The sequence below is a fragment of the Dreissena polymorpha genome, chromosome 10 (genome assembly GCF_020536995.1).
Source record: "Dreissena polymorpha isolate Duluth1 chromosome 10, UMN_Dpol_1.0, whole genome shotgun sequence".
NCBI classification, from domain to species: domain Eukaryota; kingdom Metazoa; phylum Mollusca; class Bivalvia; order Myida; family Dreissenidae; genus Dreissena; species Dreissena polymorpha.
The window spans coordinates 10,797,563-10,824,723 of record NC_068364.1 but is presented as its reverse complement, the minus strand read 5'-3'; the positions used below and the strand labels follow the sequence as shown (position 1 = coordinate 10,824,723).

The following is a 27,161-nucleotide window of genomic DNA, read 5'->3' as shown; positions in this document are numbered from 1 at the left end:
ATATTGCGTCTTCACCCTAGAAACATGCTGCAATAAATCTCGGAACTGCAGTTGTGTATGTTTGATTATACTCTTCTTTTGTGTTCTTGGATGTAACTTTTTTCGTTTTCTTCTTCCCCTCTACTTCTACACGTTTCAACTCCTCAAACTCGACTTCTGTGTCATCCTGATTTTTATTGGTTAGCATATCAGTCATGTCCTGTTCAGATACTTTCTTGCTAACCGTTTCTGGGTTTGGTGAAATATCAATTCCTACAGAGTGAATGCTTATAAATTTCATAGCGTAATTTTTATGTTTGCTGCATGAACATGTATTCCAGGTTATCGGCTTTGTCAAAAGTATATAGTCGGGATGCAGGGTTTTCAGCACAGAACTTGTGTCGCTCAATGAAGTTGATCACCTCCCTTTTTATTCTTTCTCTTTCCAGGACTTTTCTTCTCTTTGGAATAGCCATCAATGCCTTTGCAGTGGCCCGTCTTAGTACTTTTCTCGAAAGCCCTGTTTCTTTACTAAGCGAGGAAATACATTTGTACTTTTTAAGGATATTGCCGCTCACAATATTTGCAATTGCCATGCCTGAAAGGACTTTCAGGCCTGCATGGTTACAAGCAGACCACTCTTCAGGCTAAATGTAACAGTCTAGTAAACCATAATATCTTACCTTATTCAGTTATTGCACAAAGAAAGTCCAGTGCAATATAGTAATAAGTGCACTTGTTACAGTATCGCACTACAAATATTTCAGTGTCAAATGAAGTTATGTGCAAATTCATCAAATATAATATTACTTGGTAGCAATATACTGAAATACATTTTATCTAATATATTTTTAGTTTAAAAACTGTATAAAAATGTTAACAATGTTAAAATCAAACCTCAATCTTTTATAACAATCAGTTTTTTTACTCTCCTGTAAAATTTTGAAATATGGACTTATCACTGTTTTACACTAAGGTGACGAAATTGTGTGTATTTCAGACTGCGAGAGGGGCTTCAGCACAATGAAAAGGGTAGACAGCTGTTATCGTCTGAACTTTGAAGTCTGTAATACTCAATGATCTGATGATGGTCAACATAAAACAACAAGACATTGAGAAAGTGGACCTAAGAGGAATGGTGTATGTCTTACACCAGGAGAAGCCACGATAAACATTTTTTTAAAGTTAACAATGTATATCTCTATACTAATGGTAAAATATGTATCGTTGTTGTTGTTGTTTTTCAATCATTTTGCGTTTGAATGCCTACTGTTATTTTGCTTGTTATTTAATATAACATGTATAATTTTTGACTTAAATTAAATAAATTGAGAACACTTAAATAAATTATAAAATAATATGTTGTGTTTTCATTGCTTTAAAGTATTGTAGATTTTGATTTAGATCATTCACAAAATAACTCTACACGCGAAAGGGAGCCCGCCCCCTTCCGCATCGACCCACCGCGCTGTCTCGCCGCTGTGCCTGACCAAAATCCTGGGGAAATGCCTGCTATTATATGTATTGTAATGTTATGTTGTTATACCTATAGTTACGTGATAGAGAAGGATGTGTGTATTTAAGCATGAAGACAATGTGCTTTTGTATAAGTCTGAATAAATTGTTGCTCTATCTGTCAGAATAAATGTGTTTTCTGACCTTGCTTCCTGCCTGGCACCATTTTGAATAGCTGAGATAGCATTAGAACAAAATTCTAATTCATGCTGATTGGGCAAACACATGTTACTTCTGAAGTGTTCACATGGTTTAACTACAGCTTTATAGGGAAAACTGCCCAGCCAAATGGTGGCCATGTTTTTCAAATGATAAAAAAAAGAATATTTTTCAAACTTAACAAATATTTTGAGCAAGTACAATAAAAAATGGAAAAAAAGTGACTTCTAGAGTGTTCAGAGTGTTTCACTGTAGCCATATAAGAAACATTTGCCAAGCCACTTGTGGCCATGTTTTTCAACTGACTGGAACCATTTCCATTTTCAGCTGAGATATCATTAGAACAAATGTACTGTGTAAGCTGAGATATCATTAGAACAAATGATCTTAGTATACTGAGATATTATTAGAACAAATGATCTGAGTAAACAAGAGCTGTCTCCATCGGAAGACATATGCCCCCCAATAAACACTTTTTTCGAAACCTAAACACAGATTTCGAAACCTAAACGCGGACCCCAAGTTCAAGGTCAAAGGGGTCAAAATTTGTGTGCGTATGAAAAGGCCTTTTCCATATACACATGCATACCAAACATGAAGGTTACATCTGAAGCGACATAGAAGTTATGAGCATTTTCGAAACCTAAACGCAAAAGTGTGACAGAAGGACAGACAGACAGCCGGACAGTGCGATCACTATATGCCCTCCTTTGGGGGCATAAAAAACAATTTGCTGTATATTTTATATCAACCCATCTGTATATAATTCCACAAGTTAATTGTTTCATGTGACAAATTAATAATCTATAATATATGTAAATTTATCAAAGGAGCTTTTATAAGGAATGTGATTGTTAATAATACTGTTCAATAACTTTAGTATCGCCTTGATGGAACCAACGTATTTTTACAATCGATTGTATCAAATTGTATTGTATTCTTTAATGACTATTATATGTATTGTAATGTTATGTTGTTATACCTATAGTTACGTGATAGAGAAGGATGTGTGTATTTAAGCATGAAGACAATGTGCTTTTGTATAAGTCTGAATAAATTGTTGCTCTATCTGTCAGAATAAATGTGTTTTCTGACCTTGCTTCCTGCCTGGCACCATTTTGAATAGCTGAGATAGCATTAGAACAAAATTCTAATTCATGCTGATTGGGCAAACACATGTTACTTCTGAAGTGTTCACATGGTTTAACTACAGCTTTATAGGGAAAACTGCCCAGCCAAATGGTGGCCATGTTTTTCAAATGATGAAAAAAAGAATATTTTTCAAACTTAACAAATATTTTGAGCAAGTAAAATAAAAAATGGAAAAAAGTGACTTCTAGAGTGTTCAGTGTGTTTCACTGTAGCCATATAAGAAACATTTGCCAAGCCACTTGTGGCCATGTTTTTCAACTGACTGGAACCATTTCCATTTTCAGCTGAGATATCATTAGAACAAATGTACTGTGTAAGCTGAGATATCATTAGAACCAATTATCTTAGTAAACTGAGATATTATTAGAACAAATGATCTGAGTAAACTGAGATATCATTAGAACAAAAGTTCTGAGTAAACTGAGATAGCATTTGAACAAATAATCTGAGAAAGCTGATATATCATTAGAACAAATGTCATGAGTAAGCTGAGATATCATTAGAACACATGTTATTAGTAAGCTGAGAAATCATTAGAACAAATGATCTGAGTAAGCTGAGATATCATAAGAACAAATGATCTGAGTAAGCTGATATATCATTAGAACAAATTATCTGAATAAACTGAGATATCATTAAAACAAATGATCTGAGTAAACTGAGATATCATTAGAACAAATTATCCGAGTAAACTGAGATATCATTAGAACAAATGTTCTGAGTAAACTGAGATATCATTAGAACAAATTATCCCAGTAAACTGAGATATCATAAGAACAAATGATCTGAGTAAACTGAGATATCATTAGAACAAATGATCTGAGTAAGCTGAGATATCATTAGAACAAATTATCTGAATAAACTGAGATATCATTAAAACAAATGATCTGAGTAAACTGAGATATCATTAGAACAAATTATCCGAGTAAACTGAGATATCATTAGAACAAATGTTCTGAGTAAACTGAGATATCATTAGAACAAATTATCCCAGTAAACTGAGATATCATAAGAACAAATGATCTGAGTAAACTGAGATATCATAAGAACAAATGATCTGAGTAAGCTGGGATATCATTAAAATAAATGTTCTGAGTAAACTGAGATATCAATTGAATAAATGTTCTGAGTAAACTGAGATATCATAAGAGCAAATGATCTGAGTAAACTGAGATATCATAAGAACAAATGATCTGAGTAAGCTGGGATATCATTAAAATAAATGTTCTGAGTAAACTGAGATATCAATTGAATAAATGTTCTGAGTAAACTGAGATATCATCAGGGAAAATGATATGAGTAAGCTAAGATTTCATTAGAACAAATGATCCAAATAAACTGAGATATCATTAGAACAAATGTTTTGAGTAAGCTGAAGACATTGAAACAATTTCACTTCTTGAATGTTCACAAGATTTTTTCAGATTTGATATATGTAAGCAAAAATCTTGCTTTATACAGAAATCATATCATCATTGTGGAGATCACAATATCTTTAAAAGACCGAAAAAGTGTTTTTTTCTTACATCAAAATCTAGCTTAAATTTTTTTAACTGCTGAACATCATTGTTTCAAACTGGCCAATATACAGTAACAAGCAACCGTCAGAGACGGGTGATGCTCCCCCAAAGTTTTTTTTTGTCACAATATTGCACTATATATTCAGATAAAAGGAAACGTCTTGAAGGCACAGTAGTTGGGGGGACAAAAAAAAATTTATAGAAAATTTCAAAGGGCCATAACTCTGTGAAAAATCATCCTACCAGAACCCGCTGATAATATGCACATCTCCTCTTGGTAGTGAAGCTTCCCATAAAGTTTCATTGAATTCCGGTCATTAGTTGCTGAGAAATAGCCCGGACAAGAATTGCACTATATGTACAGTTAATGGAAAATTTCAAAGGGCCATAACTCTGTGAAAAATCATCCGACCAAAACCCGCTGATAATATGCACATCTCCTCTTGGTAGTGAAGCTTCCCATAAAGTTTCATTGAATTCCGGTCATTAGTTGCTGAGAAATAGCCCGGACAAAAATTGTTCACGGATGGACACACGGACGGACACACAGACGGATGGACAGACAAAGCGGTGACTATATGCTCCCCCCAAAATAAATTTTGGGGGAGCATAACAACATGATCATAAGACTGACAGAAAGAAAGGATATTGTTGTCACCTTATAACATGAAGAATCAATCATTATATGGATAGGAAATAAAAGAACATTCAGGTAAAGATTGTCTTTACACCAATATACAAAGCACAGGCTAAGATGTCACATACAGTCAAAATGACAACAGAAGGAATTTAAAGGGGCAGCATCAGATTCACTGCTAACAAATTTAATAATTTTTTTATTTAAAACAAGCTACAGTGACACCAGACACCAGTGTCATGCACAATATGTCGTGTCCCAAATTTGAAATCAGGAAAATTAAGCAGAGAATAAGCGACTGTAGTAAAAAGGGAATAGAAAGCAGACGCTCAGAGCCCTAGCTTACTGTTCATTTTTAGTCTTACTAGGTGCAATGTCTGGTGAGTACATTGAAAAATATTATAAACCAGACCCCATGTGTATTTGTCATTCTATAAAGATATTATACACATCCTCGATAATAATAAATTAAAATCAGCTTTGTCACAGACGTGACGAATATCCCCACATGCCGCATTGACAAAGAATATTTTGCATGTTGTCTTCACATAAAACAGCGGACACAATGCTCAATGTTTAAAACGCACTAAACAACCCTGTGACCTAGTTTTTGACCCAGCATTACCCATGTTCAAACTTTACCTACAAATCGTCTAGATACAACTTCTGACCAAGTGTGGTGAAGCTCAGATGAAAAGTACTTGAATTAGAGAGCGGACACCATGCTTAATGTTTATATCGCGCACTAAGTGACCCTGTGACCTAGTTTTTGACCCAGCATGACCCATATTCGAACTTGACCTAGACATCATGTAGATATAACATCTGACCAAGTTTGGTGAAGATCGGATGAAAACAACTTGAATTAGAGAGCAGACACTTAATGCGCACCGACAGACAGACAAGCTCACTCCTATATACCCCCCTAAACTTCGTTTGTGGGGGTGAAACAAACCATACTTTCCGAAAACGACTGTTGAGATATGCACATGAAATAAAATATGCATATTGTTTGACTACAGAAAATGAAGACTAGTAACCAGTAACCTAGCAAATACGCAATCAATATATAATATGGTGGACATATTGTTTGAAAATATGATATTGCAGTGCTTTACTTTGCTAATAGATACTTTGAAATTTCAAGATGGCGGACATTTGTAACATTCTTAGAATTGTACGGATTTCGGAAAGTAGCGAAGAGGTTTCTTCAGTTATTGCTCATGTCAGTGCCAGCTGCTTACAAATCAGAAATCAATAAATTAAAGCCCGGGCAAAATCGGTATACTGAGCGCATATGTCCAGAATGCCGATGAGGCTATAACAATATTGGCTCTCAAATGATCACGCACTCGAATAATATGTCCCTATCCCCCCCCCCCTACAAAATAAACAGGCAATCAAATGATTCAGTAAAAAGGGTCAATATAACATAAAAGAGTGGAACAAATGACTATTTTAATATTAAGTATTAAATACAACTGAACAAATGTATCTAAATGTACATATTTATTCACCTGTAATTCATTGCAAATTACCAAGTGGTCCGCCATGATTGCAGAGGTCCACCGTGAGATTTGTTGCCGGATAACGCCTGCGCTCAAGTTCTTATCAACATATTTGATCGAGCCTGTCACGGCGCCATTCCTACATTCTACTGTGTGTCACGGCTACGAAAGTAGTTGCCACGCTGGGCTGAATCACGGTGATTCGTGGCAGAAGGGAGAAATTACGCTAAACGTAGTGTACTGGCAACATTGACCGCACAGGAGACTAGTCATTTTCACAATCAAACTCTTTTATTACTGTTATATTGTTTTTAAAAGCGATCAAAGTCAATGAATACTGCTTTTATTATGTATCATATAGATGAAAAGGCTGCATTAAACTATTTTATACAGCACCATAAAATACAAGATTTGAAAACCAACATCCCTCATATTATCAACTTAATTTTACTTAAATTACAAATCATCAACAAGGTATCCCTTCAATCATCCAAAAAATTAAGACATGTTGAATTTCACCCATGTATTATTAATTCACTTTATGAAAAAAATGTGTTCATCTAATAAAGCTAAATTTCTGGCTTCAAGAAGATTTATTAAATCGCCTTTTTTTAAGATGTTCGCAAGAACAGCTTAAGTTAATAGTGATGTTTTGAAAATCAGGGTGTAACTTTTCACCAAATCAAACTCAACCCGCATCTGCGCCTAGAAGAGCATACTAAAATTTGTGCATAATGAAAATAGTCCACTGCGTGTTACATTAAAATCACGAAACACAGCTCTCCTTAAAGGTCAAAGGGTACAGGTCAGCCAATAGATTCATTCGCAGAGACTCAGTGGGACATGTAAATGAACTCTAAAATACACACATACACAGCCCAGCAATGTAGAGAGGCTATTAATTACCAACCTTTATTACAGCTGATTACTTATGATCAACCGGAAAAAAAAGGAAAAACCCAATACCATTTCACTAACTGATCAATGCAATTGAACCATTATTTCATTATGTAAAGGAACACAAATAATATTAATTAAATAATAATACAAAGACAAGGGACAAAATTGTCACAAAACCAGGTTTCCAAAAAAAATAAATTTATAACTAGAGAGCTTTGTCACAGACGTAACGTATACATGAACTCACAGTGTGACCTTGACGTTGCAGATATCCACGTAATTCTTTCGCATTACACACCGTCCAATGATGGTGAACAAATGTGCCATATGATTTTAAAATCTCACAATGAAGGATATAGTTATAATGGCCCGGACAAGCTCATTTATGGCAATTTTTTAGCTTTGTGACCTTGACCTTGGAGATATTGACATAATTCTTTCGCATGACACACCGTCTGATGATGGTGAACAAATGTGCCATGATTTTAAAATCTCACAATGAATGACATATTTATGGCCTGGACAAGCTCATTTATGGCCATTTTTGACCTTTGATCTCAAAATGTGACCTTGACCTTGGAAATATTGATGTAATTCTTTCGCGCGATAGACCGTCCAATGATAGTGAACAAATGTGCCAAATGATTTTAAAATCTCACAATGAATGACATAGTTATTGCTCGGACAAGCTCATTTATGGCCATTTTTGACCTTTGAACTCAAAGTGTGATCTTGACCTTGGAGATATCAATGTAATTCTTTCGCGCCACACGCCGTCCAATGATGGTGAACAAATGTGCCCAATGATTATAAAATCTCACAATGAACAACATAGTTATTGCCCGGACAAGCTTGTTCCGCCCGCCTGCCTGCCAGCCCGCCGACATTCGCCAATCTAATGACCAGTTTTTTCCTTCAGAAAAGCTGGTTAAAAAATTTTAGTATCCATTTCATTATTGTTCCATAATAATAAGTAATACACTGTTAATTGTTAACAATCACGACAATCAGAAATAATTTATCCATATTCGCTTAAACTGAACAGAAAACAACAAAAAGGTTTCTTTTGATCATTTCCAATATTATTGTGTTTGATAAACTTTTAAATAATACTGATATTACTATTAAACCAGCTTTTTGCATTGATGGCAAACTTCATCTGTGAAAGACATAGTGGACTATCGATAAATGTTGATAACACTGTATAGCTTTCAAAATTCGGAAACAAAAAAACTCGTTCTTGCAAGACTGAATAGGCTAGCACAATTTTCCAGTTTGCGATAAATAACACAGTTTGACTTCAATTTTATTTTCAAAAGTGTATATTTTAATTATAATTATCAAATAAATTTTTAAAGAACCGCATCATGCGCAAAAATGTCTTATGGCATATGCAGCCAGCGTAGCTATAGTCCAGCCTGCACATTTCTCAGTCTGGTCATGAGGGGGGGGGGGGGGGGGGGGGGGGGGGTTTATAGGAGTTGCACCTTACTGTTTATACATGAAAATGAACAAATGGAAATAAATTCAATGAAGCATTTAATTTCAGGCAAAAATAATACTTTTTTTTAATGGTTTGCTTGAGAATTTAATACAATGCTCGTTGATACCAATACAATTAATATAATAATTATATTGTGCTTCATTCTTTGGTAGACTCAAGCAAAGAGACAGGTACACTAATGTAAAGAGCAAATTAGCTTATCATGTGGGTCGTCATCGTAGCACTTTAACTTAGCTACTAATTTTTCTTATTAGCGCCAACAGTTCAAACTGCCAATAAAGTTAGACCAGTCAATGGATTTGGTAGTTTTGGTCTTTGTTCACAGGTCTTTATTGGCAGGGTGATTGAAACTTTGCAAAATATGCTAGTAATCTTTTAACAGGTAACTTATTTACGTATGTGCTCTAGTGTTTAAATGTGAGAATACTAATACATGTATCATTGATTTGAGTCTTGCCTACAGCAAGATCACTAGCCACTCTCCTACAACTGTGTCCTTTGTCTAACAAACTAATAACCATAACGCGTTCATCCAACGTCAAGAACTTACGCTTGGATGCCATAATGGTTAACCTTAACTGACAATTTACTTATCTATAACCTATGCACGTCTTATAAGGGAGAAATGTAAGAAAGGAATTAATATCAAAATGTAAGTGTGTAATTGGCATCGTTATTATAACGAAACAGTAAGTTTCATTAATGAGTTGATGTAAGCCCCAAACTTTTCTTTGATATTTTTGGCAATTTGTACATTAATCGCGATCCACTAAAATAAAAAGGCAACTTCTTACACTTTCTGCAAACTGTCGAATGCATAAAAGAAGCAGGCCTCTACCTATTAGCAATGTGTGTTAAATAAACACAACGAGAGCGCCGATAGATTAAAAGCATAGGTGCAAGATACAGGGAAGTTGCTGCTTAAGTAAATGTTAAGGGAACAGTTGACTGAATGAAAAACTAAAAGGCTATCAAGAAGAAAAGTTATTTTTAAGATTAAGTACAAATAATGAAACAGGAAGTGAGGAAATATTGCAAATCTTCCTATAACAATTGGAACATCAGGAGCTACTCAGTTACAAAATGGTGTCACGTGGTATAATGTAGTTCGATATCGCCATCCGCGAATTTCTCAAATCAATAATTTCAAACAATTACCGACTATTTAAATAGATAATCTTTCCATTTACATAAGTGTTTGAAACGCTTATGAAAAATAATTACCCAAGCCTTTCAAAATTTAAGCACGGACAGATCTGTATCGAACTGTTCTTTTCACAAATGAAAATAGACGCTACCCTATTTGTCTGCGTCAAGAATTTGTCGTAAAAATTGTGGTAAGCGTTAGATGCACACGTGCACAACAGATTTAGTTCTGAATACAGATTTCTGAATGCAGATTTTTATAGAAACTCCTCACAGCAGTTACTTCCCTTGCTTCGCCCGGTCAGTAACTTCTAGTATAAGGGAGACCACTGCGTAGGAGATTGAGATTTATAGTGCAGATAGAATTGTTTTACGAACGAAATTTGTTTTAGGTTATAAGAAGATTTTTTGACATAAAACGGTCTTAGAAAAATTCACTAAAAACGGTGTCAGCAATATTCTTGGAAGAAAACGTTAGAAAAATGTTTGCAAATAAAAAATTGTAGAATGACCATATACTATATTAAATAGAAATTTCGTCTGATTTTTGATCAGGTAAGGCTTCATAATGGTCAACCGTATCATGTGCATTTTCGAAATGTAGTATAAACCTTAAGCTTAGGTGCGTTGCACCTATGCTAAAAGCTGCTATCCAGTTAAGTAAACTGTCATTTGCCAATATCTCCTTAGCGACCGACGAGTGCACTGGTAAGATGTTCATCACGAGACTATCACAGCAACATGGCAGCCATTGTTTTATTGAAAGTTGTGAAATCGTTTATTGTTAAGATTTAAGTGTTCGTTGTTAGCCTCGTTCAAGGAATACAATATTTTTTTATTTTGCAAACCGATGACAACATACAATGTTTTATAGATAATTCTGCAAAAAATATCTTACCATTTTATTAATAAGTTAATGTATGCTGTTTTGTCCAATCCAAATTATTCATTATAATATGTTATGATATATAAAACAATTTTGTTAGTCAATCGACTTTTGGAAATGTAAAATGTCGGTCGCTGGTCATTGAAGTGGTCGTTGTTAGCTATCAAAATCGACTTTTGGGAATGTAAAATGGCGGTCCGTGGTCGTTGTTTGAAGGCAGGCGTTATTCGCAGGTAAAATATATAGTAAAATCGTTCGGGGAAAATCAATGTGGTCATTATGGACAGGTGGTCGCTATTCAAAGGCGATAGCTCGGGAAGGTTTGACTGTAGTTCAAATTTCTTTTTTAAAGATAGCACAAGTATGTGGTTTAATAGTAAAGTAAGTAAATGGCAAAAGCAAGTATTTGTTTCCAAACTACAGCACACAGCCATCCAGGCCATTAATTACATATTCATGTCAAATAGCTTTAGTAATAAAACAAGACAATACAGTTATTTAAAGATGCATTTTATATTTGTTGAAAAATAACAGGTAGAACATTTTTTAATATCATAAATCTATCAATGTGATATTAGTGCAACATTTTTTTAATCTATAAGGTTGCGTTCACAATAAGCCCTGAAAATGGCTATTGTATAATGTTGTTATTTATTATGTCACTGTCAATGTGAGGTTGGGGGGGGATAGGGGATAAGGAAGCAACAACAGTGGTAAAAGTGTTTGAATCATGAAACAGTCCATTTATATGATTAGAGGTGCTAACTAGGTCCTGACCACCATGAAGTGAGAAGAAAATGATGGATAGGGGAGGGTCCTCAGGCAACAAATGTGCAACTATCAAAGAGTGTAGTAAGGGGCGTTGGTGCACAGACTGACGGACCGGCAGAAGAACCTACAGAACAGAACAATAAACATATGCCTTGATCTCAATAACACACTTATTGGATGATTAAAAGCAAACATTACTCATTTTTTTTAAACATTCACTTCAGGACTCACGCTGGGCTCAAATTTTAGGGAGAAGTGACTTCTACCTGGACACTGATTTAGGGAGAAGTGAGGAGACTCTAGGGAGAAGTGGAGAGACTCGGACACAAGGGTTAGCATGTAGGGCGTTACAACACACATATATGTGTATCACATTATTGAAGTATACCACTGTATATTTCTTTTGTGTATCTTAATTTTTCCAGCAGTTCTAATTAACCAAGTAATAATAGACACAACAGATAAATAACTAAAATTTTACTAGCTCTATATTCAATCCATTTTGATGTAAAAATCATATTATACAGACTAAAGTATTTCAAAGTTGAAAGATAATATGTTTATGAAGCAGTAGATAACATTAGCTTAATAAAACTGTCAGACCAGATAAATATTCATGTTTGAAATATGACATTTAACATATGCTTTCTAAATAATTATTTGTTATTTTTTATAGTCTTTCCAATTGCAATTTCATGTGAATACAATTCGAAATATGATAAACCACACCGTCCACATCACCCCATCTGTATTCTTCATTCTATTTCTTCGTTAAAGAACTTCGACATTAAATTATAATCGATGAAAAAATAATGTATCCGAAAACGACAGTCCGAAAAATTGTACGCGTTATGCACATGAAACAAATTGTGCATATATCGTTTGTCAGCAAAAAAAAAGAAAATCGGAAACCTAGCAAATACGTAATAATTAACAATTTAATTGACATATTGCTTTACAATAGGATAGTTTGTGGGTAAAAAACAACTTAATTATCACCTTTTAATTTCAAACGATAATCGGCAGAAAGGTGTAACATCAGCGACATAGATCTAATTATTTAATTATCATCCTTTTGTTAATTCAGATCGATAGTCGGTACAAATGTAAAGTGATCAACTTAGAAATATTTTTTTGGATTGTTAGGCTCCTTTTTATTTGTTTATCTTTAAATACGACGTTTGCCATCAGCCGCTAGTGTTGACAGACGACAATATCAACTGTATACACTGTAACTCCAATATAACGCGGATGACGGGGTCCAAGCCACGCAACAGCGTTATTAACGGACAGCGTTATAAGTTTTGAGCTTATTTATTTAAGGGGCTATAAAAACAGGTATAGTATAGCCTATAATATAGGTCCTGTGTATTGCCATGCTGTGTTGTCATCCGCAAATACATGCATATAAACCGAATCGAACGATAACAGTAAACATACCTCTTTTCTAATGTGCACATTTATCCGATAATCCAATATAATTACATCACTTACGAAAAAATAATGTTTAACATTTATGACACGAAATATGTTTACGAACTACGTAAACAAATTCATAATTATGCCAACGCCATTTTTCAGAAAAATTAGTACATTGCATTATGGGACACAGCTTTCATTGGACGAGCGAATTTAAATTTAGATTGAATGCAATATGATACCTGTACAAAGATATGTTTTATTGCGTTATACCCAGCATGTAAAAAACGTGCTTTCTGTGGACTTTCTGATAACGGGCAAAAATTGAAGTGCATCTCTGTTAACTATTACACTGCGTTAGCATGTAAATAAATCGTCAGGATTTTTAAATTTATTTTTTGTATACGTACTGAAACATTAAACACACACAAAGATATTTTTATTTATCAAGCATGTGTAGCATATAATAAATGATAACACACTTACATAGCCATAGTTTATACAATGAAATACAATACACGATACATACAAAACATAACCAGGTAATCGTTTTAAATAACTTTAATTTGATAATTATTCCGCTTGCACTTGCTTTATTGAAATTAGCGCACCGAACCGCTCTGATAGGGAATACATGTAATAAACACCGACTCACGAGTTTTCACACCTTTATTGGCATTACACAACAGATTAACACCAATTAGCTGTCGAGTGTCGTTTAACCTCTAATCGATTAAAATCAGTTAAACGGACGGAAAAAGCAATCAAGCTGTGATCTCCGGCTTCTTTGAATTTATGAAAATACTTGAAGTTGCATAACATGGATTTGAATCAATAGTGGAAGGTTGGAGAAAAAACGGGATCCAAGGACCCCCCGCGTTACATTGGACACAGCGTTATAACGGACCGCACTATATTGGAGTTACAGTGTATTTCCAAGTATACAGTGTCTGCGCATGAATGACCCAATATTATGTGTGAGCGAACTCAATGTTGATGGGCCAGCTACCATGTGACTTGAATGCTGACTTGACTGAATGCTGACTTGACCAATATCGATCGCCGATTAGATAAGTTCGGGGCGGGGTTAACCTCAAATTACCTGTCGCTCAATTGCGACACACTCCGGGCTGTGACAGTGTGTATTGGAAAATTGAGTCAGACCTTGACATTGAGAAAACCAGATGTAAACAAATTCCGATAAGAGGGAGACTGGAAGTCGCTTTTTATCTACAATTTCTTAAATTTTAGGCGGCGTTTGGCGTAAGAAAGCGACTTAGTCGCTCACGTCGCCCCCTAGCGCCAGCCCTGCACTTGTCACAATATTTATGTACTTTGGGCACATTCAAACAAAAGCATAAATTGTATCAAACTTTTGAGAAAGTTAATACATCAAAGAAACACCATTTAAATAGTATACATTCTTATTGTATGCATCTGCAGTGATTTTTTTTGCCCAAAATTACTGCCGATATTCGGCTGCTTCCCAATTGCAAAAAATGACGTTTTTTTTTTCCAAAAATCTGACCAAAATTTCCCAAAAAATGACCAAATTTTCCCAAAAAAGCCAATAAGATTACAATGTCATTTAGCGTTAATTTCGTAGAACGAGTGCCGATCGAGCTTGTCGAGTCTTCGCCAAATGACAACTGACTTACAAATGTTCGCGAATGTAGCCAAATACGATTTTACGTTGCTATCCACATATCTCTCTCTATATTGCGGAGGATACCGTCGATAGTCGATGTATCCCGATTGTTAACGCCTGTTTTTTACACACGTCCAAGATGGCGGCAAGCAGATGAGAAGTTTGCGATGAGCAGCGAAAATGATAAATAACACTTAAATTAACAGCGGACATCACATGGTTATGAGGAGATAATTCAATGTGTGTGTCAATTAACGCAAAATACTACGTTTGAGATGAACAACAACAAATATTTATTAGAAATCTTCACAGTGAATGTGTGTCACGGAAATATGTGTTGGGAAATTGGAGTTAGTTTACTCACAAAGTTAAAGCATTTAAGATGGGTATCGTTCGAAAATGGAAAGAGACAAACATGATTTGATTTATATGTTAGTGGATCTGTGTATAATCAGAGTTATATGCATATTCTGCTTTATTATGTTTGTCACGCTGTATTATATAGTTTGGTGAAATGGCATTGAACTGAGGATGTCAATTGTGCAAGATATTAAAAGGTAAACAAATGAAATGTATTATTTTAGCTCCATTTAATACAACATTAACACAGCAAGAACACTTAAGCATCTTTGTTAATATTTGTTAATGTTTTCACCATATCATATTTTACTTTAAAAAACATCCTGAATTAAATTCATTCTCTTAAAGAGATTATGATTAAATCATAATGGTACATATATATTGAAGAATCTATAGATTATTGCAAGTTTAAAATCCATGTGGAAGGATATTAACTAAACGTTGTAAGAAGACATGAATGCAACACTTTATAATACAAAAATGCTGTCAAACATGAACTTAGCAATTTTTATTCTGTTCTTATAATCATATTTATAATGTTTCCCAATTTCATGGTTTATCACGCTATTTTTCCCAATTTCATGGTTTATCGCGCTAATTTTCCCAATCCAAATGCCACAGGCTGTAACAAAAAAAAGCAAAAAAATCACTGATCTGTCAACCCTTCAACAACTTTAAATATATCTCACCTCTGGAAATGTAAATAATCCATTCAACAGTCTTGATAAAGTTGGAGCAAAATTAATCGATAAACTAGGCAAATTACAATACACTTGTTGCTATTTATACAATTTTTTTTAAAGGTCCATGATGTTTAATATTGCTCACTGCCATGTAACAAAAATGTTTGTTATTAATAAGTCACCAATATCACTTAACATAATCCTGACAGGTAAACAAGTGACACACACTTGCAATATTTCAACATCAAACTGACAACTCACTACTCCAAATAAATCTACCTGGTATATTTGCAACAGGACAATTTGCACTGACACTGTATATGGCTTCACACTTGATGTATTTCCTTCCAAAAAAGTTGGTTTTGCTCTAATCTCAAATAGGCACAGTTTCAATATAGGCATACTAAATACTACCTCAAAGCTGAAGAAGTTAAGTCCAATTTACTACAACCTTTCAGTCTAAACCCTACATAAGCATAATCTTATCTTCAGAGTAAAATTAATGCCCTAGCAGTTGTTAACTCATACCTATGTTTGTTTCTCAAAATAGCTTTGAGAGAGGCATTTTTAATACAGCAAATTACAATTCAATTAAAAAAGGGTAACTCTGTTCACTACCAACAAGATGAATGGGGGTTTAAATAGAAGAATGTAGACTTCTGTACTGACCAGATACTTGATCTGAGCAAACAAATCCACTTAGATGTAAAAGATAATAGAACCATTCATGTGCTAAGGTTGTTTGTGTTTGTTGTTATCTATGCCATAATAAAGTAAATGTTGAACCACCTTAAGATTATTATATAAGGCAGCCATACCTTGGGTATGTAGAGTTTGGAACATTATTTAAGTACTTATACCAAACTTTAAAACACTACAAATCACATGGTTTCTTAAAAGGACCTTTCCCTAAATCCAAAATATGGCTCATATTATGCAATAGGAATGAAATAAATACATAGACAATGAACAGGGACCATATTTTAAACACTTATAAAATCACATTTAAGTTTTATGTTTGTACCAGCACATATAAGCATAGTTTTAGTCTTCATTTTATAATTAATTAATACACTTGTTTTAAATACACATTAATCAAATTTCTATGTCAGGCGGAATAATACGAACTGTGAAGGGATCCAGACCCATTGTTTACAACTGCTGTGCAGTAAAGAAAGTGTCTACACCCTGAAGACCTCCCCGTACAATGATAGGAAAGTGTATACACCCTGAAGACCTCCCAGTACAATGATAGGAAAGTGTCTACACCCTGAAGACCTCCCAGTACAATGATAGAACAGTGTCTACACCCTGAAGACCTCCCCGTACAATGATAGGAAAGTGTCTACACCCTGAAGACCTCCCCGTACAATGATAGGAAAGTGTCTACACCCTGAAGACCTCCCAGTACAATGATAGGAAAGTGTCTACACCCTGAAGACCTCCCAGTACAATGATAGGAAAGTGTCTACACCCTGAAGACCTCCCCGTACAATGATAGGAAAGTGTCTACACCCTGAAGACCTCCCCGTACAATGATAGGAAAGTGTCTACACCCTGAAGACCTCCATGTACAATGATAGGTCTACACCCTGAAGACCTACCCGTGCAATGATAGGTCTACACCCTGAAGACCTCCATGTACAATGATAGGTCTACACCCTGAAGACCTACCCGTGCAATGATAGGTCTACACCCTGAAGACCTCCATGTACATTGATAGGTCTACACCCTGAAGACCTCCATGTACAATGATAGGTCTACACCCTGAAGACCTCCCCGTACAATGATAGGAAAGTGTCTACACCCTGAAGACCTCCCCGTACAATGATAGGTCTACACCCTGAAGACCTCCATGTACAATGATAGGTCTACACCCTGAAGACCTACCCGTGCAATGATAGGTCTACACCCTGAAGACCTCCCCGTACATTGATAGGTCTACACCCTGAAGACCTCCATGTACAATGATAGGTCTACACCCTGAAGACCTCCCCGTACAATGATAGGTCTACACCCTGAAGACCTCCCCGTACAATGATAGGTCTACACCCTGAAGACCTCCCTGTACAATGATAGGTCTATACCCTGAAGACCTCCCCGTACAATGATAGGTCTACACCCTGAAGACCTCCCCGTACAGTGATAGCAGCTTATTGTACTACTTTTGTATTGCTAACAATTGGCAAAACTATTTCTGATAAATTTAAATTCAAGTTATTTTTGAGAGCTTATTGGTCAATATGCAATTATATCACAATATTGAGTTTTAAAATCACAATTAATTTTCAGATATAATCAGATGTAATTATATTACAAAATTATTCTTCATTTAATAAAATCTTTTGTACATTAGTTAAGCAATTGCTAAAAACACAAATACTTTAGTTTACTAAGGGGAATGTTACAAATGGTGACAACTCTTTCATGAAAATGCAACTCATTTTCTTCATAAAATAACATTTCAATAATTTCATGAAAAACATGGCATTAAGTGTTACATTTCTATTCTAAACAAGCTATGTTTTATATGTATAACTGTTTGTAAAGTCTTCTTGTCCAAAGATATGCATGGCAAGCGTGCATGTGAGCTATATCACACACCTAACAAGAACATCAGTCTTAGTCTGCATTCAGAGTTTGCATTCAAATAGACAACAATCCATACTTAAGCAACAAAGTACAAACTGAACAAAATTGCACTACAATATCTATACGTAAAAAAAGATAAGAAAAATGAAATAATAAATCAGCTTATTGGATTTCACTGCAACTCTTTTATATTGCGGTTCATGGGATCGTGGATCGCAATATATCCGGATCGCAATATAACTTGTCAGGTCATTCATACATGTAAATGTATGGATAAGCATAGTATGGCAATCGCAAAAGACGCTATTTATCTACCTTATTGCATTACGTGTTATTTACACAATAACACACCGCAGAGCTGGGCCAGACGTCTATAATCAGCCTGCTGCGGGCATAACTGCCCTAAGGCCTTTGGCCTGAGGGCAATTGAGGGGCTAGGGCCGATTATAGACATCCGGCCCAGCTCTACAATATGTTATCGTTTATATTACATATCATTCTTTTTTGTTCCTTCACTTAAATTTATTACAGAACCAGCTTTCCGTATGTTTATTTTCATCTAATTGATTACGCAATTTATGACGTATCTCATGTGACATAATTTCTGTGACAAAACACACAAGTTTTACCTTGACTTTCTGGATTTTAGGGACAACAATTCGGACATACAGGGTTTTTATTAAACAGTGACATATTTTTAAGCATCAAACTAATCCAAATCATATTTTGGATTGTGTATTTGCCATGCATAATTTGAAGTTTCAACAATAGGAATTGCCCAGACAACTCATTTGATTTGTGTAAATCTCGTTTTTGGTGACAGTGGTTTGCATTCGATTCAATCGTTTAAACAAGAGGGCCTGAAAGGCTTAAAGTCGCTCACCTGAGATTTAAAGGAACTGACCTGTTCTGTGCAGCCCAAGATGTCAACTTTCATGAAGAGTGAAAAAAATATATATATGTATCTTACAAGGTTTTACTATAGCCATATAAGGATAAATTCCCCGCTCCCTGGCGGCCACCTATTTCAACAGACCAGAACAATTTTTGAACATATCCAAGATATCATTATGTTCTGACCAAGTTTCATGAAGATTGGACTATAAATCTGACTTTTAGAGTGTAACAAAGTTTTATTCATTGCCATATAAGGAGAAATGCCCCGCCCCCAACTGGCCATGTTTTTCAACCAACCGGACCGTTTTTCGAACTTGTCCAAGATATCATTGGGACAAATCTTCTGACCAAGTTTCATGAAGACCGGACAAATAATGTGGCCTCTAGAGTGTTAACAAGGTTTCACAAATGCCATCTAAGAAAAAATGCCCTGCCCCCTAGCAGCCATGTTTTTCAACCAACCGGAACTATTTTCAAACTCATCCAAGATATCATTAGGGCAATCTTCTAACCAAGTTTCATGATGACAGGACAATAAATGTGGCCTCTACAGTGTTAACAAGGTTTTACTTTAGCTATATATTGCCATTTTAGGAAAAATGCCCTACCTCCTGCCGGCCATGTTTTTCAAGCAATCAGAACCATTTTAGAACTCCAAGATATCATCAGGACAAATCTTCTGACTAAGTTTCATGATGATCTGACAAATGAATATTGCCTCTAGAGTGTAACAAGGTTTTATTAAAGCCATATAAGGAGAAATGTCCCGCCCCCCTGGTGGCCATGTTTTTCAACCAACGGAAACAATTTTCGAACTCGCCCAAGATATAATTGGTACAAATTTTCTGACCAAATTTCATGAAGATCGAGAATAAATGTAGCCTCTTGAGTGTTAACTAGGTTATACTTTAGCCATATATGGACTAAAACATGCCCCGCCCCCTTGTGGCCATGTTTGTCAACCAACTGGAACCAATATCAAACTTGTCCAAGATTTCATTGGCACAAATGTTCTGATCAAATGTCATGAAGATCGGACAATATTTTATTTGTTATAAGCATCAGATTAAAGTTGTCATCGAGGTATGTGTGTATTTTACTATAAATTTTGCTGTTTGATGAATCCTGTTAAAGCTCAAATAGAGGCATCAATCTTATGTTAAAAAGAGTTTCAGTTTTCATAGATATTTGTATTATCCAAATTGTGTGCCACGTGTCATTATAACTATGTTGGATTCTTTTGTCAAGTTGTACTGGCTTAATTTAATTGATCACAGTTGGCTAAGACTGAATGTGGACTGAATTTTGTTCAGTTGAAGTCACATGATCCGATTCTTTTCTTATATGAAAAATTGGCCCGGCTAAGGGGGCAGATATTATTTATATTGGACCACTAGATACAAATAACGTCCCGCTCGCGACGTCATTTTGTTACTATTTCGCTCGCGACGTCATTTTGTTACTATTTATAGTAACAATATGCACTATATCCATGTGTTATACTTTTGTTTAACATAAAAACAATATTCCATGTAAGTATTTAAAATGTGTATAATAAAATTAGTCATCCAAAAAGCATTGCCATTTTTTATTGTTAACGAAACGAAAGATCTAGCCGCAAATAAACTATCTTCGTACATTTCCTGTTAACCCTTTGTACTGATTAAGTTGCATGCTAAAGTTGGACCTCATGTAGCGCATGGGAGACAACTCACTCTTAAGATCTTAAATTTTGGATAAAAAAATTGTAGTGCAAACAAAGATGTGTTTGTCAGAAACACAATACCCCTATTGCGCCGCTTTGAAGCCATAAATTTGACCTTTGACCTTGAAGGATAACCTTGACCTTTCACCACTCAAAACTTGCAGCTCCATGAGATACACATGCATGCCAAATATCAAGTTGCTATCTTCAATATTGCAAAAGTTATGAAGAAGGTTAAAGTTTTGGTTAAAGTTTTTGAATTTGTTTTTTTTTTACCTTTGACCTTGAAGGATGACCTTGACCTTTCACCACTCAAAATATGCAGCTCCTGAGATACACATGCATGCCAAATATCAAGTTGCTATCTTGAATATTGCAAAAGTTTTGACCAAGGTTAAAGTTTTGGTTAAAGTTTGGGACACACACATACAATGACAGACAGGCCAAAAACAATATACCCCTGATCTTTCTATCCGGGGGCATAAAAACTCTGCAAACTTTTCTTCTTCTGAATTAAAAACATGAGTTTCATGCTGTAATTCACGCGTAAAGGTTTTTGAGATAGGTCAGTTTGATCTGTTTCATTTCCAGTTACTGCATACACCTTCATGTGGGGACTGAGTGTATTCAGCAGCCTGAGCACCACTTATATGATTTTCAAGAAGAAAGTAATTGACAGATGGCATCATGTCAATTCAAAGCAAATTCAAGGTGACATGTGAAATTAGCTTTGATGTTGGGCAAGTGGGGTTGTTTGTCGAACTACAAAAGCATGAATGTGGTGCGCAACGAATGTAAATAATCTTGACCAAACTGGATTTATGAATGTCGGATTACACAGAAAATTAAAGTGAGTGAAAAAAATGGTGTCCATGGCTGACTCGCGATATATTGGACAACGCTATATAATTATAAAAGACCGCGATATAACGGAATTGCAGTGTACTATAATAAGATGAGTTTCACACATATAATTCAGTTGGTCTAGAGGAGACTAACAGTTAGTTTGCCAAGTAGTGCGTTCAGTTACAGCGAACGTTCGCCAATGATGGTTCGTTTGCGATTCGGTCTTATTGAACGATAAGTTCGGCGCGAACGTTTCAAGATGGCGGCTCCCAGAAAATTGATTGCGATGTTGATGGCGGAAATCGCTAATAACACAGAAAGTACTTATCTAACAGATATTTCAAAAATAATAAAACCTATAATATTTTGATTATAATTATAAGTGGTGTGGATGCGATAGTGTTATTTTTCATTAGCGATCGAAATTTAGTGTAAGAGGTACATTGAATCAGTTATAAAACAAAGCCCTAAAATAGCGCAATACATTACAATCTTCAAATGTAGTTGTTATTTTCTTTTACATTGAATGAATTTTCGTTTCGTTTACATTTAATGAAAATATTAATAAATTGTAGCATTCAAATGGAAAAAAACACCTGCATATTTTGCGAATTGAACTGTCTTTGAATGCACATCTATATTGAAAACTTATTGTAGTGATAATGAGGGATACAAATCTGGCATTTTATTATACCATAATCTATACATTTATTTTACCCAAGTATTTTATATCCGTATTATGATCAAACGCGATTGCCTGTTTTCACGATGATGTTTCGAACACTGCAAAAACGCACGATCTTTACACGTTATAACATCGGAGTTTACATTTGCAGGTACCCGTTAAATACGATAATTGTGTAACAGTAAATTTCTACAATATTTTAAATGTATTTCATTATAAAACACTTTAGTGTTATGTTTAAACTGGTTAATATACATACTTAATAGTTCCTGTTAATCCATTTCGGACAAAGTCCTATTTTTTAAATATGTTCAAATGTTTTATTAAAGCAACTGTTAAGTGTTTGGCTTAATCAGGGACCTATACAAACAGGTATACAGGTCCCTGGCTTAATATGCCAAGAGATGACACGGAGGTATCATAAATTGTGTTTAATGACCAGACACATGTGGTTAAAGACCCCATACTGAGTCATACAAATATAGGTCCCTGGGTTTATGACACCCTGTTTTCTTAGTTATTGTCTGGACAGTATCCGATCATATCGAGATAATCGGTTTGTGATGAAGGGGCAATTAAACAATGGGTGGTTAAACATGCTGAAATAAGGAGTGTCAAAATTGGTGTGAACAATTAAATAAAAACATTTACATGTATCAAGAGGATTTAGTTAATCTCCAACAAGGTCAGTTTTTACGGACATATAGGTTCAAATAGTTTCTTTATGTTGATTACATAAAATCAATCAATTTGTTGTTTGTTTTCGTCCTTATTTGTGTTCATTCATTGATTTCTATTTAATCTGAAAGAATTTCAATTTCTGAGTATTTTGTTGTTCTTAAAAGGGTTTCGAATATGAGTGAAATCTTATCACGATGCGGATCATCAAACGCAAACAAAAGCAGAATGGCCGCAGTGTTGACGGCCAAAATTTGAGGATGCGCAAACGCGACGTCATTATCGGAATCCCCATAACCTCATATACACTTTGTTTATTGTTCAATTCATTTTTGTACTACAAAAAAAGGAAACAATATCGAAGTTACACTGAACAAATACAACATATTTATTTGTCCGCCATCTTGGTTTCGCTAGCGAACTATAGCGAACTACCTCCCAAGAGGGTTCGCTTCGGTTCGCGAACGTTCGCGGCGAACCGAGCGTTCAGTAGCGAACGTTCGCGACCGTTCGCGAACTATAGCGAACGTTCGCTGTAACTGAACGCACTAAAGGCCTCTTACCTTGACCCTGTTCAGGTCGTTTTGACCCTTGAAATGTTATTTCCTGTTCTTCATCTAGAAATTATTATTGAACATAAGCAAAATATTTTAGTATCAATCCGTCTGATAGAATACAGCCAAAGTTAAGATTAAAGGACATATCTATTGGTGAAAACATTACCTTTTCTAGTATATCAGCAAAAAATTTGATTTCTTTACATATCTTGTCTTTCACAAACCATACAATATATTAAATTCTACATATCCACAACATGCATGAAAAGGGCAAACTTTTATCACACGCACAAGGCAAATCACTTCACTTTATAATTATTGGATTGTTTAACAAAACAAGGGCTGTTTGTAAAACATGCATGCCCCCCATATGGGCTGTCAGTTGTAGTGGCAGCCATTGTGTGAATACGTTTTTTGTCACTGTGACCTTGACCTAATGTAAGTAATCATCCGGAAACCATTGTACTATTTCGAGTCACTGTGACCTTGACCTTTGACCTAGTGACCTGAAAATCAATAGGGGTTATCTGCCAGTCATGATCAAGGGGGGGGGGGGGGGGGGGGGGGGGGGGGTGTAGGGGGGGGGGGGGGGTAGGGGGAGTGAGAGGGGGGTAAAATGTGGTGTGTGGTAATTTAGATGTTTAAAAAAAAATTGGGTGGGGGGTGGGGGGTTGGGGGGTGAGAGGGGGGTATAATGTGGGGTGGGGTTATTTATAAAATGTTTCAACAAAAATGGGGGGGGGTGGGGGGGGGTAGGGGGGGTGGGGAGGTGAGAGGGGGTAATAATGTGGGGTGTGGTAATTTATAAGATGTTTAAAAAAAAAAATGGGGGGGGGGGTGGGGGGTAGGGGGGAGGGGGGTGGAGGGTGGTATCATGTGGTGGGGTGTGTATTTATAAGATGTTTAAAAAAAAAAAATTTATTTGGGGGGGGGTGGGGGGGGGTAGGGGGTGGGGGGTGGGGGTGAGAGGGGGTAATAATGTGGGGTGGGGTTATTTATTAGATGTTAAAAAAAAAAAAATGGTGTGGGGGGGGGGGGGGGGGGGGGGGCGGGGGGCGGAGGAGGGGGGGGTTAGGGGGGGAGTGCGATGGGGGGTTGGTTATAAGTGGGGTGTGGTCATAATTTAATAGATGTTTAAAAAAAAAAAAATGCGGGGGAGGTGGGGGGGATGGGGGGGGGGGGGGGGAAGGGGGGGGGTGGGGGTAGGGGGGGTATTTATGGTAGGGGGGTAGGTGGTATTAGGGGTGGGGGGTGGGGGTGGGGGGTATGGTGGTATACTGTGGGGTGTGGTATTTAAGATGTTTAAAAAAAAAAAATGGGGGGGGGGGGGGTGGGGGGTGGGTGGGGGGTAGGGGGGAGTGAGAGGGGGTATAATGTGGGGTGTGGTAATTTATTAGATGTTTAAAAAAAAAAAAAATTGGGGGGGGGGATGGGGGGGTATGGGGGGGGGGTGGGGGGGGGGTTAGGGGGGGTGGGGGTGAGAGGGGGCGTATAATGTGGGGTCTGTGGTCATTTATAAGATGTTTACAACAAAAAAATTGGGGGTGGGGGGGGGGGTAGGGGGGTGGGAAGGTGAGAGGGGGGGTACTAATAATGTGGGGTGTGTGGTAATTTATTAGATGTTTAAACAAAAAAAAAATTGGGCGGGGGATGGGGGGTAGGGGGGCGGGGGGTGAGAGGGGGGTATAATGTGCGGGTGGGGTTATTTATAATATGTTTAAAAAAAAATAGGGGGTGGTGGGGGGGGGTAGGTGAGAGGGGGTAATAATGTGGGGTGTGGGTAATTTATAAGATGTTCAAAAAAAAAATTGGGGGGGGAGGTGGGGGGGTAGGGGGTGGGTGGGGGTGAGAGGGGGTAATAATGTGGGGTGGGGTTATTTATGAGATGTTAAAAAAAAAAAATTGGGGGGGGGGGTGGGGGGTGGGGGGTGTGGGGGGGGGGGTAGGGGGAGTGAGAGGGGGTATAATGTGGGGTGTGGGTAATTTAATAGATGTTTAAAAAAAATTGGGGGGGTTGTGGGTTGGGGGGGGGGGTGGGGGGTAGGGGGGTATAATGTGGGGGTGTGGTAATTTATAAGATGTTTAAAAAAAATGGGGGGGTGGGGGGGGGGGGGGGGGGTGGGGGGGGTGGGTAGGGGGGGGGGGGGGGTAGGGGGGGGAGTGAGAGGGGGGTATAATGTGGGTGTGGTAATTATAGATGTTTAAAAAAAAATTGGGGGGGGGGGGTGTGGGGTGGGCGGGGGTGGGGTGGGGGGGGGTGGGTGGGGGGGGGTGGGGGGGGGTGGGGGGGGTAGGGGGGAGTAGGGGGGTATGTTTTAGTGGGTTGGGGGGGGGGGTATTAGGGGGGGGGGTGTTGGGTGGGGGCGGGGGGGGGTGGGGGGTGGGGGGTGGGGGGGTGAGAGGGGGGGTATTAATGGGTGTGGTTGGTTAATTTATAAGATGTTTTAAAAAAAAATGGGGGCTGGGGTGGGGTGGGGGGGTGGGGGGGTAGGGGGGTGGGGGGTAGGGGTGGGGTAGGGGGGGTGGGGGGTGTAGAGAGGGGGGATAATGTGGTTTGTGGTAATTTATAAGATGTTTAATAAAAAAAAAAAATTGGGGGGTGGGGGTGGGTGGGGTAGGGGATGTGGTTGGTAGGGGGGTGGGGGGTAGGGGGTGGGGGTGAGAGGGGGGTATAATGTGGGGTGTGGTAATTTATTTGATGTTTAAAAAAAAAAAAATTTGGGGGGTGGGGGGTAGGGGGGTGGGGGGTGGGGGTTAGGGGGGGGTGGGGGGGGTTGAGAGGGGGTATAATGTGGGTGTGTGGTAATTTATAAGATGTTTATAAAAAAAATTGGGGGGTTGGGGGGGTGGGCGGTGGGGGGGTAGGGGGTGAGAGGGGGGTATATAATGTGGGGTGGGGTAATTTATAAGATGTTTAACAAAAAAAAAATTGGGGGGGTGGGGGGTAGGGGGGTGGGGGGTGAGAGGGGTGGTAAAAATGTGGGGTGGGGTAATTTATAAGATGTTTAAAAAAAAATTGGGGGGTGGGGGGGTAAGGGGGGGGTAGGGGGAGTGAGAGGGGGGTATAATGTGGGGTGTGGTAATTTATTAGATGTATAAAAAAATGGGGGGTGGGGGTAAGGGGGGAGTGAGAGGGGGGTATAATGTGGGGTGGGGTTATTTATTAGATGTTTAAAAAAATGGGGGGTGGGGGGGTAGGGGGGGTGGGGGGTAGGGGGGTGAGAGGGGGGGTTTAATGTGGGGTGTGGTTATTTATTAGATGATGTTTAAAAAAAAATGGGGGGGGTGATATCCTCTATTCATTAAACATGAAATTTTAACTTATTGCATTTGTTTCCCCTGTATATAAGAAAGATATAATAGTGTATTACCTCCCCTGTCCTGCTTATATTTATATTAATCAACAAAATTAAA

At 37.2% G+C, this 27,161-nt stretch overlaps 1 protein-coding gene across 16 annotated transcripts in view; it reads right to left on the bottom strand.

Moving 5' to 3' along the window:
- Nucleotides 1–27,161, bottom strand: part of LOC127847484 (sorbin and SH3 domain-containing protein 1-like) — a 379,963-nt gene that overhangs the window by 191,549 nt on the left and 161,253 nt on the right. For 14 of the 16 annotated variants that reach the window (XM_052379427.1, XM_052379439.1, XM_052379429.1 and 11 more), the window contains one exon: nucleotides 23,754–23,807. The exons of the other annotated variants lie outside the window; for them this stretch is intronic. In XM_052379427.1, coding sequence (XP_052235387.1) covers nucleotides 23,754–23,807 — 54 coding nt within the window. The remainder of the gene's footprint in view (nucleotides 1–23,753; nucleotides 23,808–27,161) is intronic. 16 annotated transcript variants of the gene reach the window in all.